At 42.1% G+C, this 18,976-nt stretch overlaps 1 protein-coding gene across 1 annotated transcript in view; it reads left to right on the top strand.

Moving 5' to 3' along the window:
* RFX7 (regulatory factor X7) overlaps nucleotides 1-18,976 on the top strand; it is a 51,205-nt gene that overhangs the window by 16,329 nt on the left and 15,900 nt on the right. The window contains exons 2-4 of the mRNA XM_072345513.1: nucleotides 6,393-6,426; nucleotides 13,862-13,944; nucleotides 14,728-14,850. Of these exons, the coding sequence (XP_072201614.1) occupies nucleotides 6,393-6,426; nucleotides 13,862-13,944; nucleotides 14,728-14,850 (240 nt within the window). The remainder of the gene's footprint in view (nucleotides 1-6,392; nucleotides 6,427-13,861; nucleotides 13,945-14,727; nucleotides 14,851-18,976) is intronic.

Raw genomic sequence — 18,976 nt, 5'->3', positions numbered from 1 at the left:
AAATATGTTTGAAGTCAAAATGGGGTGAAGTCCTCAATTATTTCTGTTTTTGAAACACCTCTGCAAAGCTTGGTTTTTAGGGTAGATTCAACCACCCCACAATGCTCCGATACTGAAGTTGCAGCTGGCTGCAGGACTGGAGAATTTCCTGGTGTGGCCTGTAACATTGCTTAACTTGCTCTTGAGGCATGAAGTTCAATTATCCACGGGGTTTAGAGAGGTGCAGGCAGGAAAAGAGCCCCTAGGTGGCATCAGCAGCCCTGGGTTTTGGCTCCTCCGTGTCCCGCGGGGAGAGGTGAGGATGGAGGAGACTCGGTAGTTGCAATGCCGAGGCTGACCCGTGGAAATGCCCTGCCTGGGTGTGATTCCCTTTCGCTGTAGCTGCTGCTCGGTTAGCTGAGCAATACACTCATCCCTTCAGTAATTCAAACACAGTGCAACGTTGTTGCAGCTCTGCTTTCTAAATATTTAATTGGAATGCTTTTACAGCCATTTTACTTCTATATCAATATGATCCAAGCCAGGCAATGCAACGTGGCATATGTGAGGATGTTAATTGAGTAAAAGGCATAGGTGGCTGTTTCCATAATTTCCTCCTTAGAAGATCCTTAGCTCCAGTTTAACATTTCTTTGTGTTTCTGAATGGGAGGTTGTATAAATTTAGGGTTATTAGTCTAAGGAGGAGAAGCATTAATTCAGTAAAACTAAGAAGTAAGGGCCAAGTCATGCAGGAACTGCTGGGAGTGTTTGGTATTACCTCTTATAGCACTATGGTTGGTAATCCTGCTTCTGAGCAGTTCCTCCCAGCATTCAGAAATGCATGGATTTCTTTTTAAATGTCCTGCACTGTCATCACAGTTCTGGAGATGTCCAAATCTTTTGAAAAGGGGGTGTGTTCAGGTTAATAATTACCCCTTCTCTTTTAACATCACTGTTCTGAAAGGTGCCTTTCCCTGAATTGCACTGGTGATGTTTAGCAATGGAGTCCTTGGGAACTCACTGGATTTTTGGAAGACTCAAAGAGGCGGCAGAAAGCTGAATAAGCCACAGAGCTCCTGGTGGCTGTCAGCACCAAAATACCTCCTGTGGCTGGGAGAAAGCACACTCACTGTGCTGGGAGGCTGGGAAGTGCTGCTCACTTGGTATTCTTCCACCATAGAAGCCTTCAAACCTGTGTTTAGCCCTTAGCGTTAAGTGGTTTGACAGGCAACCCTTGAAAATTGTGTTGGGGAATGATTAATGTAACAGGAAATGGAGACTTTTCATAGCTGAGTAACTGACTTGTAAAAGTTCATGCGGCCAAACAAAGCAAGTCTAACATGGCATGTAGCTTTGCTATCTCCCATGCCTTCCATTCTCATAAGGAAGGCTTATTTTGCATCATGTCACCGCACAGATAGGCTACAAATGAGCTTCTGGGAAATTTCCTTGTGACTGTGGAGCAGCCTCTATCTCTGGCCCTTGTTGGGGCTGCACTGAGTATTTGCTGGTTTTGTGCTGAACTCTCAAGGAAAAAAACTTGCAGCTCTCCCCCCCACTTGCTTCTCTGAAGGAAGCTTATTTTAGAGCTTTATAAACCTGTTCTCTCCTTTTATTAATTGTATGAGCTCGTAACGGCTTTATGCGAGACACTTACTAATTAACAGCGATGATGGTTATATATATATATATATATATATATATATATATATGTGTGTGTGTGTGTGTATATATATATATATATGCATAGTGTGTGTCAGCTAATAGTGCAGCTTGATGCATGTGTACTGGAAGCCCTGCAGTGGGAAACCCTTCCTGACTGGTCAGGAGTTGTATCCTGGTTTTATAATGTATCATAAAGCCAGGAGCAGTTACAAAAGGCCGTTTCTTTTCATAAATTGCATTAGAGTTAATGGGAATAATGATGTTTTTCCTAGAATGTCCGCAGTATACCATACTTGAGGCCATAGAGTGTGTTTTCAGGAGAGTGTTTCAGTTTATGCAAACATTTGTGGTACAGAGCCGAGGAGGATACACAGACTAATTGTATCACATTCACTGAAGGTATTAAAGCCATAGTAATAAAGTATCTGTGGGCTTCCTAAGGCACTTTAGTTAAACTGCTACAGTATTTTTCTGCTGTAAGTTGTGGCTCCTTCTCTCCTGGCTCTTGTCAAACTGGACTTGGGCTGTTGTTTACACCTTCCTCCACTTGAGGATTAAGTTCAGCTCTAGGGCTTTTCTTACCTCCCCCAGCTACCTTCCTCTTTCTGGTCTCACAGGTGTAAGAGTTCTTGTATCCCTTGTGATTATATGGCCTCTACTATTTGCAGCATTATAACATACTAAATGTGCCCGGAGCAACTGAATTCTGCCATCTCTTGTAATAAGATATTCCCATATTGCTCACATAGTTCAGCTGCATATTCCTTAAAGTAAGGCTGGCAACATCTGGTTTTATGCCACTTGGAAGAAAATTTCCATCTCCTTACCTTTTCCCCACTCTTTCCTCTCCACCTCCCCCTCAGTGCAAAGTAACCTAACTGAGCACCTGAGCAGAGAACACACACTTCTTTCTGCTCTTGCCAAGCCTGGGTTGTTAAAATGGGGCTGTTCTGAGTAGAAATTCACAGATAGGTCAGGCAGAGCAGACGTGCGTACTTTGGCACAAGATGGAAGAGCAGTTTGAGGAAATGCTTGAGTCTGATTTCACTCTTCTCCCCCCACCTCCAAAGATAACTTCAGGAGTTTCAGAATGGCCGCAGCATTCAGGAGCTTAAATTACTGCAGCATTCAAAAGTAAATGTGCAAGAACCTGTCCAAAGTCTTTGGTCTAAAGACTGAGTCAGAAACTGAGTCTGAGTACTGATGAGGAGCCTTCCAGGAAGGCTGTCAGCTGCAGCACAAAACTGTCCTTGCATTTGATGGGAGTATGTGGGGCTGCAGGTCTCCTGTGAAGCACAGAGACTTTACAGGGGACCGCAGTCATGCTTCTGTAAAACAGGCTAAATAGTCCCCCTTTTTGCTGCTGTTTAAACTAATTAATAGATGCTGGGATTGTCTTTTTGAGCATTCTACCTGATGGCTAATGGCAGTCCTTCAGAGGGGAGCTCTTTGGCTCAGACTGGTGTTCTGGGTTGGAGCTGAAGTTTTCAAAGCGTTTCTGTTCAGCAGCAGTGAACTTAGGCAACTGAACTTACAGGCTGCATACCTGGTAGTAGTTGCTGGGTAAACCACTCATTGCTTGTGACAGGATCATGGAATCTTTTTTGCAAAGTCTCATAGTTTTCTCCTGCCAGGCTCTTGTGGCTGATCAGTACTTGTACAAGCTGTCAAAAATGGCCTCCTTTGGTATCCCTCAGGAAGGACAGCCCCCCAAAATCAACAAAGATCCTTTGTACCCTTGACGAAACTGCTTGAAGTAGCTCATTTTAAGTTTTAGGTCAAATAAGGAAAATAGTTTCATGTTGGCAGTACTTTCAGCATAAAGAACTACGGACAAATGGATGGCAGAGCTGTGCTGCTTGCTCAAGGCAGTCACTAACATGGAAGCTGCAGCAGGTATCCAGGTGCTGCATGGAGCAATGGTCCAGAAGGAGCAGTACAACTTCCAGTACAACTTCTAATTTTAGTTTTCTGATGAGCTTGTGTCACTAATAGATTCAAATGGTTATTTTCATTAGTGAGAACATGTATCACTTTTGGTTCTCTCCTGCAGCTGTTACTAGACATGGAGCGAAGCGCGTTGGTGATAGGCTCCAAGCATTAGAAATAGCTCCCCGTGTAGGGTCTGATTCAGCCATGCTGTTGTGATTGCTGGTGGTAGGGGGCTAACTGAACAAACTGTTGGCAGAAGTCTCTCAAGGCTGCTGACCAAATTAAATCTCAGTGCCTAGAAAACTGAATGTGATGGATGCGGTTACTGTAATTAAAGAAGTTATTGGGTAATTGACGCATTTGGCAGAGACAGAAGCAGGCTTATTTATTTTAAAATTGAAAACTGTCAGCTTTCAAAAACACATCTGTCCTGTAAGGAAGCAAAGGAAGTAGTGGGGAGAAATAAATGAAATTGGCAAATATATCGTAACTGGGATGGCTGTTTGTTTACCACATTTGTCACTTTTATCTCTCGATGAGATGGAGATGCAACATCTTAAAATTGCTCCACAGAACTTTTCTGTGCATTGCTAAGGACTGTGGCAAAGGTCTTTGTCCACGCATGCTCCCAGTCAAAGAACTGGTTCCTCAGGGTTGCTGTTGCCTGAACAACTCCACTGGAAGATAAATGAGAAGTACTGATGTCATTAGGCACGGGCAGTGTGAAGTCAGGAGAAAGAAACAGAGGAAATGATATCCACTGGTCAAATATTACTCTTTAGCTGTTACTTCTAGACACTGTTGCAGTGCTGTGCAGGGGGAGGTTACAACTGGATCAGAAAATTTAGGCTTAGCTGGCTCAGAGTGATGTTTGGAGATAAAAGGACAACTCACGGATCTCCTGCCCAGCTGCCTCCTGGCAGCTTGACCCTTTCTTTTTACAGGAAGAACATATTCATGCAAATGGGCATGCTTATGTGCAGTTTGGCAGGATCTGCCCTGACTCTCGACTGTGCTGGCTGAAGCACTCCTTCCTGAAAAGCCTAGCACGGAATGTCGTGTGCAAGCTTGTAGAGTAGCAGCTGTATTTCAACTGAGTTGGGTGCACCTATACCCTGCATCCCTTTGTTCTCCATGCTGCTTTTCTGTATTAAGCTGCCATGTGAAGCCATAGAAAAGCTTAGCCACAAGAGTGGACACGCGTGTCTGAGCCCTATCACCTGCTGCCAAAATTGCTGCCTTGTGAGGGGCTGTGGATCTGCAGCAGTGCTGGCATTGTGAAATCCTGCTGGAGGCACTGGGGCAGGGTGGAGGTTAAGGGGAGAGTTGCACTGTAGGAGCAGCTGGGTGGCTTTGGTCAGCTTCAAGTCAGAGGCAGTTAGACTTCTTAATAGCAGCAGAATGTATGCGTGCTTGGCGTCCTTTGACTTTGTAGTTTGATGATGGTTTATGAAGAGTGAGGTGACATTTGGATGTCCTTTGGTTCCTGCAGTAGATGGGAGCTACTTCCCCTAGGTGAGGAAAGCTTCTATGTTAATGTCATTAGCATCCTCTGTGTGCACAAATCGCGAGTAGCTCAGCTTCCCTCCCAAATGTGTACCCATCTGATCATCTTTACACTGGTGAGCTTCAGCAGACTTGTCACCTGGTTTCACCTGCTTATGTTTTTTATTGTATTGTCATTCTAGCTATATGCAGTTCTTCTATGTAAGTAATAGCAGGTCGTATTTTAGACCTTCTGCTTTCAAAATGCAATACTGTGATAAGGAGGACAACTGGACTGCTGCCTCTTTGAACATCTTGATATAGCAGTAGATGCTGATTGGGTAGTTCTGGCTCCTGTTACCACCAGACAATAGAGCCATTTGTTTTGCTTGCTTCTCATTTTAGCATATCCATCAGGTATCTTACTTGGTTTTTCTTTGTATGTGTGTAGCATGTATACAAAAATAAAGTAAGTGTAAATGTGTTTTGTCCTACTAACAGGAGGGTAAGTTATGTTGTATTCCACTAGCAATGAAATGTTTCCTAAACCACAAACTTGTCTGTTTAGAGCTCAGTTAGTCAGTGTCCAGCAGTGAAAATGATGGATCTTTGCATGTTAAAGCTCATTCTCCTGCTCAGAGCAATGATTAAATGCCTTCAACTAATACAGGGTCAGACAAAGCCTGTAACATGGAGTATTCTAAGCAGTACAAAAGTTACTTACGCGTGTGTTTACATTCAAGTGTAGCAAGTTTCAGTCCACTCCTTGGCACATTTACTGAGGTCATTTATGACAAACTTGAATTCTGCCTAACATCTTTTTAATAAACCAACTGAAAGGTGGTGAGATGGAAGTGGAAAACTCCTCCATAGGTTGATAGTGGGCTATCAATTCTATCTGCTTTTGGCAGCTCTTTGGGAAGCTACAAATGCACTGAAGTGGTGGGTTTCATGAAGTGTGGTGAGAGGGAGGTGTTAATTATGTTTACAGATAAACAAATACATCCGAATTGTGGAGGAGTTTCCAATAGGAGCAGTGACATCCATCTTTGCTGCTTTGCAACTTGAGACAGTAGTTGCAATAGTATTTCATTTTAAGTGTGGACCTTATGCCAAAGAGCAAAACAGCAAGAACCGTAACAAACAGTTGGATTTGCCCTTTTTACCTAAAAAACTGAAGTTTAAATACTCTTCCGCAAGCAAATGTGAGATTTTGTAGCAGGATATTAAGTCTGTAGTATAGTGGTAGCAATAAGAATTTGTGATATTTTCATAATAACTCTTTAGATTAATTCAAGATTTCTGTTTTCTCTTTCTCCCCTCCCGTCTAGCAAAACTGTACAATCTAAAGTGGACTGCATTTTGGTAAGTACAACTCCTGAATACTTTTTAATATTTAATAAAACTGTAAGACCAAAATAGATGACTCTGGAGACTGACAGCTATTATCAAGCAGTTCCTTGGCAGTACGTCAGGGTACTACCACTAAATGTACTCAAAAGAATGCATCATGTGGGTTTGGTGTTCCTTTCCTGGGGAAGTATTGCCCTCCTAGTACTGGAAGCAATGGCTGTGATTTCCCCTTGTAGAGGCTGTTGGTATAGGTATGACTTCTAGAGTGCCTTACTGCTTTTGTAAATGGCATTTTGTTAAATGCAAGATTGCATTTCACAGATCAGAGCCTGCAAGAAGTTAACTGCGCCATCATGTTCCGTTGTTCTTTAGGCTGTTAATGATTGTTGCTCTTGTGGCTTCCATGAAATAGTCAATTCATGGCCAGTACTGCATTGTAAGGAATTAACTGCTTTGAGCTGCATGTTTACTCAAATTGTGGCAGACTAATGTCCTAGTCTGTGAAACCTTGCTGGTATAATAATTGGCAGGTTGGTTGGTTCATCCGTTTAAACCTTGCTAACCTCTGAGCACCATCTTTGATACTTTCCCAGAAAAGAGCCATGCTGCAGGTCTCCTTAGCACAGCTGTACAGTTTGGGCTGGTTTTTTGGGTTTTGTTTTTTAAGGAGGAAAGACCTTGAAATACTTCAGTGTATCTGTCTTTTGTGCATTTAACTAACAGGATCTAAACGGTGATAAGAGATTATTTCTGGGAAGCAAATATCTAGGACAGACTTGGGGGATTTGTTTGTGTTTAATAGGGAGCAGGTTGCAACTTTCTTTAAATCAGAGTCGTAGCTCATAAATCTCAAGACTGGAAAGGAGTGCTTATTCTGACTGTCTACCTTTGGCATTTCAGCCATAAGTAGCAGCGGGTGAGATAAAAAGATGACATAGACAACCATCTGGATACTCTCACGTAGAATCTGTTCAGCTGTGTGGCTGAGCTAAATAAGAACATTCCTTAAAGTCATGTTGTCAAAGGCTAATTCGGATAGCACTGGATTCTGTTCCCTTAAAATTTGTCTTAATTTATCATGGCGAGAGGTTTAAAGCAAGCTTCGTTGTTGTATTGCAAATAGACTTTGGACCCAGTTTTACCTATGCTTAAAAGAATTGTTGGATGCATTCAACTAAAAGTGTGATGTAAAATGTCATTTTTGTCCTATTTATTCCTCAGTGACATCTGTGGACACAAAACAGGTGAATATAAAATCTTTTGTACATGAGTCTTCAGTTGCAAAAGGGCAAATTGCACTTGTAAAACTCTTTAACGCTGGCTTTTTCTGCAGTAAAAAATAAGAAGTGTGGATAAGTCCTTAAGTAGCATCAGAGAAGGAATAAGTAAGTAGCAGTACCTGTCAGCTGTGTCTTGAAGATCTGTCTTAAGAAAATGGAATTATGCGAGGACTATTCTTGCATTAAATTCATCAGATTTATGGAATTCGGATACTGACGTAGGGATTGTCGGTTTGTGTGAGCCAGTGTTACCACTCACCCGTGTAAGTTGATTGCGAACATCCATGGAATGGACAAGCTTTTTCTGAACAGTCTGCTTGTAAACAAGCAGTTTTCATGGCTTGCCTGGGATCAGAGTAGCAGTTTTATGAGGGTCAGATTTTATGTTCCAGATGCTTTCTTGTCTGTGCTGATGAGTTTCAAGGAGTCCTTTCAACAGTGGGAAGGCCACTCTAAGGTAGCAGAGGTAGGTCTGATGCTGATCAGGTTTCTGGGAAAAGCCAAATCTAACATGAGAATAGTGAGAAATAAAAATGAAGTTGAATCCTTCCAACTTGATGGCTGCATTTTACATGCTTTTGGAAAGCTGTGAGCTGCAAGACAGAGCATGGAAGTATGTTAATTTAAAAGGCTGTGACTGCATAGCTGTAAATTACTTCCTAGGGGCTTCCTTGCAGGCCTATTGCCTGCATGAGGCAGGTGAGCAGGTTGCCTCTGTGGTAAAGTGTGCATGGGTTTGTCAAAGCGGTCCTGGGAGGAGGGTGCTCAGAGCTGGCCAGGACCAGGCTGCTTGTAGGATCTGAGCCCCAGGTTGTGGGCAGTCAGAACACTTCCTCTAAGTGCACTTCCTTAGGTTTGGCTTGGATAGAAATCCTTTCAGGGCCTCTGAATCATTATCATATAGTGTAAACCAGCAATGCCCACCTCTTGCCTCTTGTTTATTTATTTATTACAGTAAAAAAGAGAAATTTGGAACCAGCTTTCAACTTTATTGGAAAGCTGTTGTTGATGACATAAAGCCTTTAAACTTGGTCAGTTTGCTAGCAACCTTAACAAACATCAGTAGAAACAAAGACTCAGGTCGGGTTTGCTGTCATTTGTTTGGTAGCAGCAGTCACAGCCACAGTGTGTCAAAGCAGCACAGAAAGGCTCCTTAGAACATTGGCTGCCCAATACAACATAGGATGGGTAGAAAGAGAGAAAAAAGAGAGAAGGAAAGGTGAGGGTACTGTCTCTGTTGTGGAGGTAGCTAACACCAGGGCAATACAGAGAAAAGTGCAACTTTTTGCACCAGAGCTGCCAGTTTTATTCATACAAGAGACCAAAATTATCTGCCTTTTTCTTGTTAAACTGCACCATTTACATTCTGTGACGTGCCGTCAGCTTCTGGAAGATCATAAGAACATCGTATGCTGTGCAATCCCAAAAAAAGAGGTAATTAGCAAGAATTGTGGTGTAAACAGCCATTAAAAATTCATTGTAACATCTTTTTAACTGTAGTAAACATGTCTTGAAGTCTCTTATGACTTCATTGCATTTGTTGCCACATACGAAGCGAACTCTTGAACCTGATTAGAAGAGTGGTATGCCCCATGTAGTTCCTTAGCAAGTTGGTTAAGGTTTCTTTCCTTTGTCCTCTGAAAAGAGATCAGCGCTGGTGGTGAGAGATTGCTGGATCGATGGCTGTGAAAGCCAAAGCTGCCGAAGGCCCGAACAGTTCCAGTGCAGGAGGCAGCAATGTATGCGAGCTGCTGCTGGAGCAGCCTGCTTCAGTCCCACTGCAGGGAAGGCAGCAGCTTGTCGCTTTTTGGCCCTTCAGGAAACAGGCAGAAGCTGTATGCAGCTTTGGCAGATGTACTTGGTGGCTGTCAGTATGAGGCTGCCATGTATTTTTAGGGCTTGTTTGGAATATTTAGCACCTGAAATATGTTTCGGCTTCTGTTCAGAGAAAGCATACCAAATGTGTTTATTAGCAGCTCTTTAGAATAATAGGTTCCATTTCAACTATTAGCTATTTTCTGTCTTGATGGTATTTTCAGCAAAGCCTCTGACCTTGAGCAAATTATTTAACCTTTGCTTCTTGTTTTTCTCTTTGCACAGTGGGGAGATGATTGCTTGACTAATCTGCTATTCTTAGTCTGGTTGTTAAATAATAGATGTTTGTTCTTTTGAAATATGACAAGTTTTAGAACCAGTCTGCCAGTAGGTGCAAGTTGCGTTGCCTTTTCTATTTAGAATATGGTCACATGGAAATGCGTGATGTGTGGCATTTTCAGATCAGTCCATGTTCTCTAAAATAGTAGTATTTTAGAAAGCTTGCAGCAATTCCCCAGCCTTCAACTCATCTTCACTAGAACCCGAGGACAGAAATAACTGTAATTCTACTTTCGTTGTAGCAATAGGAAATTTGAATGATGTTTTTCAGCATTCAGGAATCTGTGACTGTGCTAATGGTTACTTACTACAGTGTTCTGCTGGGTTACTGTAAATTTGGCCTGACTAAATCTTTTCTTCTTTTAAAAAAACAAACAAACAAAACTCCAGGAGAAAAAACAAAACAGATTATCTGGAGTTTCCCATGGTAATTCGTTTTGATGACTTCAGATGAACGTTCAGTAAGTAACATTTCTGATATGCCAGATCAGCAGTTGCAGAAACCCAGATAGAAAGACCCAATCCATCAAGGTCAGGAATCTTTTAAGCAGTATTCAGTAATTCTGGAGACTCAGGCTGAAATCAGGGTCTCCAATTGAAACAGGAATGTGGTTAATTTGTATTTCTGTGTCTCTGTGTCACAGATGGATTTCTTAACTGCATTTGATGTTAAACTGATCTTTGGATTTTTTGTGCCATGAGAAATTCTAGTGTTTGTTTAATGTCACAATGAATCAAAATGTGAAATACGATTTTAAAAGGTAAATTAAAGCCCAGTTATTTTATAGCTTGTTTACTCATGCAGAAAGTCTGCTAGGAACAGACTTTTCCATTCCTAGAGGTTCTTATTCTGTATCATTCTTAGGCAGCTGAAGGACTGACTCATTTGGTCCAGATCTATATGTCTGCTGAAGCACAAACATAGGCAGATCTCTAGTTTGTTTGCTATGTTTTGTGCATTTGTTTGGTGGATTTGTCCATCTTCAGTGACTATCAAAACAAAGCCGAATACCAGAGACTACTGTTCCTTTGTATGTTACTGAAAGGCTTTTTGCCTGTGATTTGAGGTTTCTAGTTTTGTCCGTAGTTTTTCCACCTATGATCAGTAATATTTTATGTATTTTCTGGTTAAGCTCAAGCCAGATTGTAAAAATAAGTATGAGTGCTGTTTGCTCCCCATCTTCACCAAATCTTCCTTCATTTAATGTGGTTCCAATTACAGGAGATAAATATAATGTGTGAAGACCAAGAATAGCAGAGTGGTGCTTTGTGATGGCTTCACACCTCAGTCATGCAACCAGTTTAGCACCCCTGTGCATCTTTCTAATGCAGATCCAAGAAGTATGGTTTATAAATAACTTTTGGAGAATGAGGTGTTCTTCATCTGATTTGATTAGAACCAATCAATCAAGGTCAGGTAACTTCAAGCAAAAAGTTTACTTAGGTCCTTTCAAGTCATCAACAAAGATTCCCCAGACATTTTACATTCTGTATGTGTTATAAAACTACCACAGCATAAACTTTAAGTGCCTACATGTCCAAGATGATGCCAGCGCTGCAGTCTTCTGTTTAATGCTCTGACTCCTTTCCACTCCATTCCACATAATGCACAATTACAATTTCTGCCAAACATGATATTGACCTATTTTCTTACTAGATTTTGAATTGTACAGTATTGTGCTTTATTTTTATTCATTTTCATATAAACTCAATGTGAGACAAGGCAAAGTTCAGGATGAAATGAATCTCCCCCCCAGTCAGATTCTTAGGCAGTAGACCAGCTGAGATGTTCCTCTGCTTGCCCAAATGCTTCCTGATTGCACTAAGAAATGGACAAGTTTTGATAGTTGGAGCAGTCGCAGTAGCAGTTACTACAGAACTCACTGGAGCCTCTTAGAGCTGGTGGGCCTCAGCTGAGGTTCAAGGGGAAATTGTCCTTACCAAGGTTCTAAATGAAGTTTTAGGAGTTTGAGAAATGTTCCAAGCAAACAGCCTAAACAAAATGGGTTGTTTAGAAGTTTCTGACCAAAAGCTGTTTCCTAACTTGTGCTGCTGCATTCCATCCCTTTGGTGTAACTTCTTCAGCTTTGAGGTGGTTTTCTCTAGATAGATTTGGTCACATCTAATAAGCTTAGGTTCATCTAATTATCACCCAGGTATGATGGTTTCCTCCATGAAATTCCTCTGAATCCTGGCTGTTTTCCTCCTGTCTCCCCAGGACTTTGTGCTGCCAAAGAGGGAGAAGAGGGAACTTGAGTAAAAACAGTGGGACAGTGTTACTGTCTGCCTTCCTCTGTGGAGAATACTGAGAAAGCCATAATCCTCAGCTGCCTTAGCTCTTGGGATGTGATTTTGCTGATGAGTTGCTGGTTTGCTGGCACTGTTTGAAAAATACTGCTGAAACAATCCCAGCCAGATCTCTTCTCTACACGTAAATAGTGGGGCTTGTCAGAGGGGGCCTGTGTTGCTGTATCTCTGCAGCTCGCACAGAGCTTGTATGTAGTGCCTTCGTTCTACTGGCAGACAGTAGAAGTTGCTTCAGTTGCAGTGGGCACTGAGACGACTGCTGCATTTCCTGATGAAAGGACAAACCTACCCTTTATGTTGTAGTGTAGCACTTTCAGTTTGGAAATAAGAAACTGTTTTACGTCTGCTCCAGAGTCATCAGGGTTTTATGTTTGTTTTATGTGGATGCATGGATTTAGCTCTCACCAAGCATTTCAGGTGATCTCCCCTGGACCGTATCCTTGGGTGTGCTTCTCTGGTGCTTGTCATTTTGAACCAAATGCAATGAAGTTTGGGCAACTTGATGTAGTGGGAGGCATCCCTACCCCTGGCAGGGCATTGGAGCTGGGTGGGCTTTAAGGTTCCTCTCAACATCGTTTCATAGATTCTTCTTTGAAGAATGATCTTTGCAATAATGTAGTATTGAAGGAAAGACTGCCAGCCTAAATGCTATCGGGTGTACCTGGAAGGAAGAAGAGAGAATTTTACTAAGTGTACCTGTTAATAAATACCTCTTCAGATAGTTGGTGATCTATGCACGGTTCCTGTCCAGGCTGTTACAGGAATGTAGCACGATTGGTGGCCCGGTTCTGCAGCCAATTGGGATCAGGGGGCTTCTGCACCCTTCAACACCCTCCCTGGGCTTCCCTCTAGTCCATGCCTGGGGCTGCAGCCAGGAGGAGAGCTGTGTTCAGCACGGCATCAGCCTTCTTAACATCTGTACGGATGGTGCAGCACCTCATGTTGATTCTATAGCATATTTCTGAAGAGAAATCATTTACTCCTTACTGCGTGGCTTAATTCCCACTGCTGCTGAGCAGACTGGCTGTTTCAGAGTCCGTGTGGCTGATCTTAGATGACCAAAGCCAAGCACCAGGCACAAGTCCCTCTTGTGTCTGACCCTCAGCTGTCTCCTCTACAGGAGTAGTTGAGCCTCATGGGGATCTGTGGTATCTGGCTTCTTTTTAGAATCTGCAATAATTGATTTTGGAAGGAAGGAAATAATGTATATATTGAAAAATCTTAGTTAGCTGTAGCACAGCTATTGATAAGAGTGCTGTGCGTCATGGGATCAGGCCTGACATCCTGCATTGTTATAGCGTAGCTGTTTTTTGGTGCTGTACTCTCAGAAGTGTTTCATATGTGTTCTGAGAAGGTAAGGAAAGCTTTCAGGTTGCACACTGGTTACAGAAGTGTTCTGTTACTGTAGTTTCTCCCAAGTTTTGCTTTTGTTCCATGAGTTTTGCAGCACTGTTGCAGAGCTGGTATTGTGGACCATTGCTTTCTAGCGTGCAGCAGTGTGCAAATAGCATATCATAGTTCTAGACCCATAGCGCTCACAGTCATGGTTCTTTTTTCACTCAAGTATTATCCCTTAGGTTTAGAAATGCATTCTTTTGGAATAGAGTGCTGGATGACAGTTGTTAACTGTCAAGCTCCACTCTTATCGTTTGCTTTTTCTTTCCTCACCTCCTTTTGTTTTTAACCAAAATACCTTTGTTATCCAGCAAGAAGTTGAGAAGTTTACAGACTTGGAGAAACTCTACCTCTACCTTCAGCTGCCTTCGGGTCCCAACAATGGAGACAAAAGGTAGGTGTGTGGCTGTGCATAGAGGTGAGCAGCGAGTACTGAGAACTAACTTAACTTCCTGTGTGCACCTACTGAGCAGGCATTCCTATGGGGTGTTTGCTTGGTAGTGGAAGCTGTCTTCATCAGATGTGAAGATTTATTTTTTGCTGAAGACATTAAATTTTTGAATCTTGACTTCTTGAATATCTTGTAAGTACAAACATCCTAAAATGAGAATTGAAGGATATGTTTTCCGGTGTGTGATCATTCCTTCACATTTTATATGGGAAATGATAATGCAGGAACACCAATGTGATGGTGGGGAAAAGAACCAGTGGTATTTCTTGTAGCATTTGTTTGATTAAAGGAAGACCTAGAAAACCAACCTGAAGATGACAACAGCGTGACATTTGTATCTGTTCCCAGCAGGGTGATTATAGACAGACAGGTGCCTACAGGAAGCACTGTTTGCTGAGTCTGTGCAAAAGGCTGCTAGCAGACTGGATGGGGAAAACCTTAGAGGTCAGCAAAAGCAATGTAAGAGAAGAGACAGGTGCACTGCAACTCACCAGTTTCTGGTACATAGCTGTTTATCAGTCACAAAGGAGAGTCTGGGGTTATTGTGTTAAATCATGCAGGAAAGAGGGAGGTATTCCTTCCAAAGCCTTAAAGGGTAGCTGAGTAGTGAGGAACTGGCTCGTGTTGTCTCTGGCACTTCTCTGCCTGTGTTAACAAGCAGTTGTGATGGAGGAGGAACTACAGAGTAAGTTCTACCTTCATCAGAGCTGTTTCTTCTCTCACTAGTGATCAGATCTCCATGTCGTCCAGCCGTGCGCAGCAGATGCATGCCTTCTCTTGGATACGGAATACCTTGGAAGAGCACCCTGAGACATCCCTTCCCAAACAGGAGGTTTATGATGAGTACAAGTGAGTGTTCCTAAACTGAGTTCATCCATATGGCTTTAGCAAGTTGTAAGTAGTTTTGTGACACTACAGGTGCTCCATTGCTGTACACATACAAATGCATACGGAAGAACAAGGCTCTCTGCACTTCAGTACCTATGTAACTAAGAGCATTGTAGCTGCATTGAGGTGTGTTCAGTATTTCTGCTGAAGATAGGACTGTGCTGTTCAAATTGTGCATTACCTGTGCTGAAATAAATAGAGGGGTATTTCTTAGCAATACAATTTTGGTATGAGTGTTCATCTTATTTTCAGGGCAGAGTGGCACAGGAAAAAGACACTATTTTACAGTACATTTTAGTCTGATTATACGTACATATATATGTGACTGTCTTAATGAGGATAAAGAGCTGGAAAGGTGGATTTTTGGTTGTAAGATCTAGCCAGTCATACCTTTCTCTCCAGGATGATGTGCAAGTACTGGACCTTACTGCAGCAAACCCGATTTCTGCAGAGGCACAGTATTTCTGAATATGCATGAAAACAGTAACCAAGGCCACTGTGAGTCTGTTTTGTCAAGTCTCAAAGCTACCATGTAATGAGAAAGCAATTAGAAGCAAGGGAGAGCGAGGTGCCTGATGGAAGCTGGATTTGAATTCATTTACAGAGTATTTCCCCACAGGGGAAAAAATCCCAAATGCCTGAAGATGAATAACAGATTGATGATCTAGTATGAATATTTCCCTAATCTAGACTATTACAATCATTTGCAAGGAGCCAGCTCTCTTCACCTCACAAGTGCCTGCAGGATTCAGCCCTTAGTTGTTATTGCAGCGTTGTATTATGTGAATACCTCATTTTAATTATCTCTCTCTGGTAGATGGTTGTGGGTTTTATTTGGTGTCTTATTTGTGACTGAGCAGAAGCACGATGGCATTAGCTTGCCTGGGGTTGATAAACATGCACACACCTATTTCTGAAATCTCACTATTGAATGGTGACGCAGCCTGGAAATGCAGCCAATAGCACAGATGTGTCAGGGTAGCCAATCCCTGAGCAGGAGCCGCTCACACAGACTCAGCAACAGCGGCAGCTGCTGTGCAGGAGAGAAATGGAAGCGTTATTCTTAAATATATTTCTTATTTAATAATTTATTGCCTGCTTCAGCGACAAATCTGCTTGGCTTCCATGCTGTGCCAAGCTGCAGATGCCCAGAAAAATTATCATCTACAGATTTTGGAGTGTGAAATTTGGATGGCTTTTGTATAGAGCTGTATCGAGTATTTGTGTATTGTGGGTTTTGTTTTTTTTTCCTGACAAAATAAGGGCGGTAAGCGAATATTTGGGAAAATATCAAATGTTTGGAATCTGTTCTCCTTTGAAAGCATCTGTTCCATTTTTAAAGATCTTGTTTCCGCGACTGTATTTATGAGCTATTCTTGTGCACACCAAAGGGAGAATAGCTTTGGTGCGGGAAGAAGGGAACAAGGCGTATAAATAGATGAGTTAGTTTGGATAAATCATTTTTTATTACCTAGGGATGGTAGGTCCTCTCAAATTGGACTCCTGCCTTATTTACTAGTTGCGATTTCTCTCCTCCCTGTGCAAATATAGATGTTGCATGAGCTCACATTCTGCATACATAAACCAAAGCTGCAAGGCTTCAAAAGATTGCTGCATCATAGCTGTACCTCAAGCCCTGCTGTAAATTTGGGGCACAATAGACGTTAGAAAAATCCTGATCTTCACCATTACCTTTGTGTTTTTTTCTATGAAGAGAGAAAAACAGAAGCTTACACTCTACAAATTCAGCATTGGCAGGAGTCAGTAGCATTTCCAACTTCTTCATATTTCAGTGGCCCTTTGTCTCTGAACTAGTTCAATACAATGATCCTTTTCTGTTTCCTTAGTATTTCACTGCAGTTTCATATCTCTAACTAAAAGTGAATGGGTACATTGACTTCTTGAAAGGGGTAAGGTAAATGAGAAGTGCATCATAATATAAGGCCGTGGGAAGGTTGAAAGCTTACAGCTGTATTTTAGAAAGAAGGTAAATGAAAGCTGTTCCACCTCTCCTGTTGGCGCTGTGATACTGTGCTGTACGAAGCTGTGTTTGTTGGACGTGTGTGGTACGTCTATCAGCTTCCTTTGGGAGTGATGGGGGACTGATGCCATCTGGAAAATGTTATGGGGGCTCATGGTGAGCTGCCTACCATGTTATGTAGCCTGCAGGGAATAGGTACTGCTTCCCATGAAATCTTTTCAGTGTTTTCTAGTTCTAAGTCAGTTGTACTTAGGTATCTTTGGCATCTCTCCTATTAGTGAACACCCTCCTGGAAGCTCCCAGATGTGGGGTGAGCTGAGTGTAGGGAATTAAGATTTTGACTCTGGCAGTTCACAGAAAAAAAATGCTTGTCTGTCCACAAAGTGATTTTTTGAGTCTTCAGTAAGCACTTGGGTCTGCCTGCATTGCTGCTATTGCAGGTGACACAAGGAAAGGAAGTCACATCGTCCGTATTTGGTGCCCTATAGATTCACTTTGTGCACGTAATACAGATGAAGGGGTCTTAGAATGAGCCTCCATCTCTTTCATCTGGTCTGTAAATCATTAATCCTAATGTTCCTGGCTGTTGGGCTGCTTGTTGCCACTTGATGCATAGGTTGTATGTGTACTAGGTGTGAAGGATTCTAACTAACAAGTTAGAATATTCTGAAGCCAGAACAGAAGAGGGGAGTAGGTGTAGAAATATGATGCCTGTGCCTGTACATACAGTGAGGCTGAAACTCCCTTCACACAACGCTGCTGTTATTGCTGTAACATTGTATCCACCTCGTTATCAGCTGCGATGGTTATATTGTAGATAGTAACAGGGAGGCTAACAGATCCATTTTATCTCTTGATGGCTGCATACTTCGCAGCAGTAGCACCTGTTAATTCTTGCGCATTGTTTTGCATTTTAAACTATTTCATCTTTTTTTTGTTCTTGTATCAAGTCATCTCATTTTCCTTATAACACCCCAGTCAGTTTGTTTTAACGATGCTTCCAAATATTACAGAATGAGGTAATTATACCACTTCTTTTCAAGGCTGTTTCTGAATGGCTGTGTACGTAGACTTGCTGTGACCCTTCTGTCTCAGTGCAGTCTGTTATCACCATTTCATCCAGTCCTTTGCTCAGAAAGCTAATTAAGCTGAGTTGCATAGTCTATCTTCACTGGATTTTAATTTGTTGATCTTTTTGGAGGATTAATTCAAGTGCACTCCCACTGTATTTTATGTCTTGAAAATCTTACCAAAAAGAGGACTTTTCTTGTCCAGCACACTGTGCTGGGGAGCTCTGTACAAAGGAACGTAAGCAGCTGTGTGTCCATTGTCATTCTGACCTCTGTGTAGACCGCCCCTCCATGGTTCTTTTCTCACCCACCCTTAAGATAAGCACAGCAGCTCCTGGCTCAGTGATGTGCCAAGAGTGCAAGTGGCAGAGAGAAGAGCTTCACGGGAGGAAGAAACTCCTGATCTCAAGTCAGTGAGAGATCCCAGAGGGAGCAGTAGGGTTCTCAGAAGGCAGAAGAAGGAGGGGCCATATGGAACGATGTGTCTGAAAAGTGAAATTACATGATAATAGTATTAGCTCAGAATGCACAGTCTTGCAGGAACTGCAAATATGGATACAAGGGGACCATATAACTGTATGTTTATTACTGCTAGCGAGTAATTGTCTTGAAACAGATGTGCTTCGCTTGAGGAACTATTTATTGTCTTTTTATTTTCCTGGAGAGGGAATAATTTTAACTTTAAAGTTCATTGATTGGTAGCAAACCAACACGATTAAGGTTTTGTTTTGCTGACGTTGTTGAATTGCAGTCAAAGATACTGCTGACTACAGCAGAGGAATTTGGAGAGCCCTCCTTTACGTGGTAATTGAGACTTCAGGGCCTGTAATCAGCATCAGTAGGTGACAAGGACCTGCCTTTTAGGAATGTTCAGGGGAAACTTAAAATCCAACAGAGCTTGGCAAAATGCGAGATTTAACACAAACAAAGAAGCAGAGAGACCTGTTTAGGACACCACTACGCATGAAGCAGTGACTTAATTCCTAAGGTGGTGCAGGAAAGCTGGATAAGTATTCCTTTGTATTAACTTCAAAGG

This window comes from Excalfactoria chinensis, chromosome 10 (genome assembly GCF_039878825.1).
Source record: "Excalfactoria chinensis isolate bCotChi1 chromosome 10, bCotChi1.hap2, whole genome shotgun sequence".
NCBI classification, from domain to species: Eukaryota; Metazoa; Chordata; class Aves; order Galliformes; family Phasianidae; genus Excalfactoria; species Excalfactoria chinensis.
Note: the sequence above shows the minus strand (reverse complement) of the source record. Positions and strands in the feature narration are given on the sequence as shown.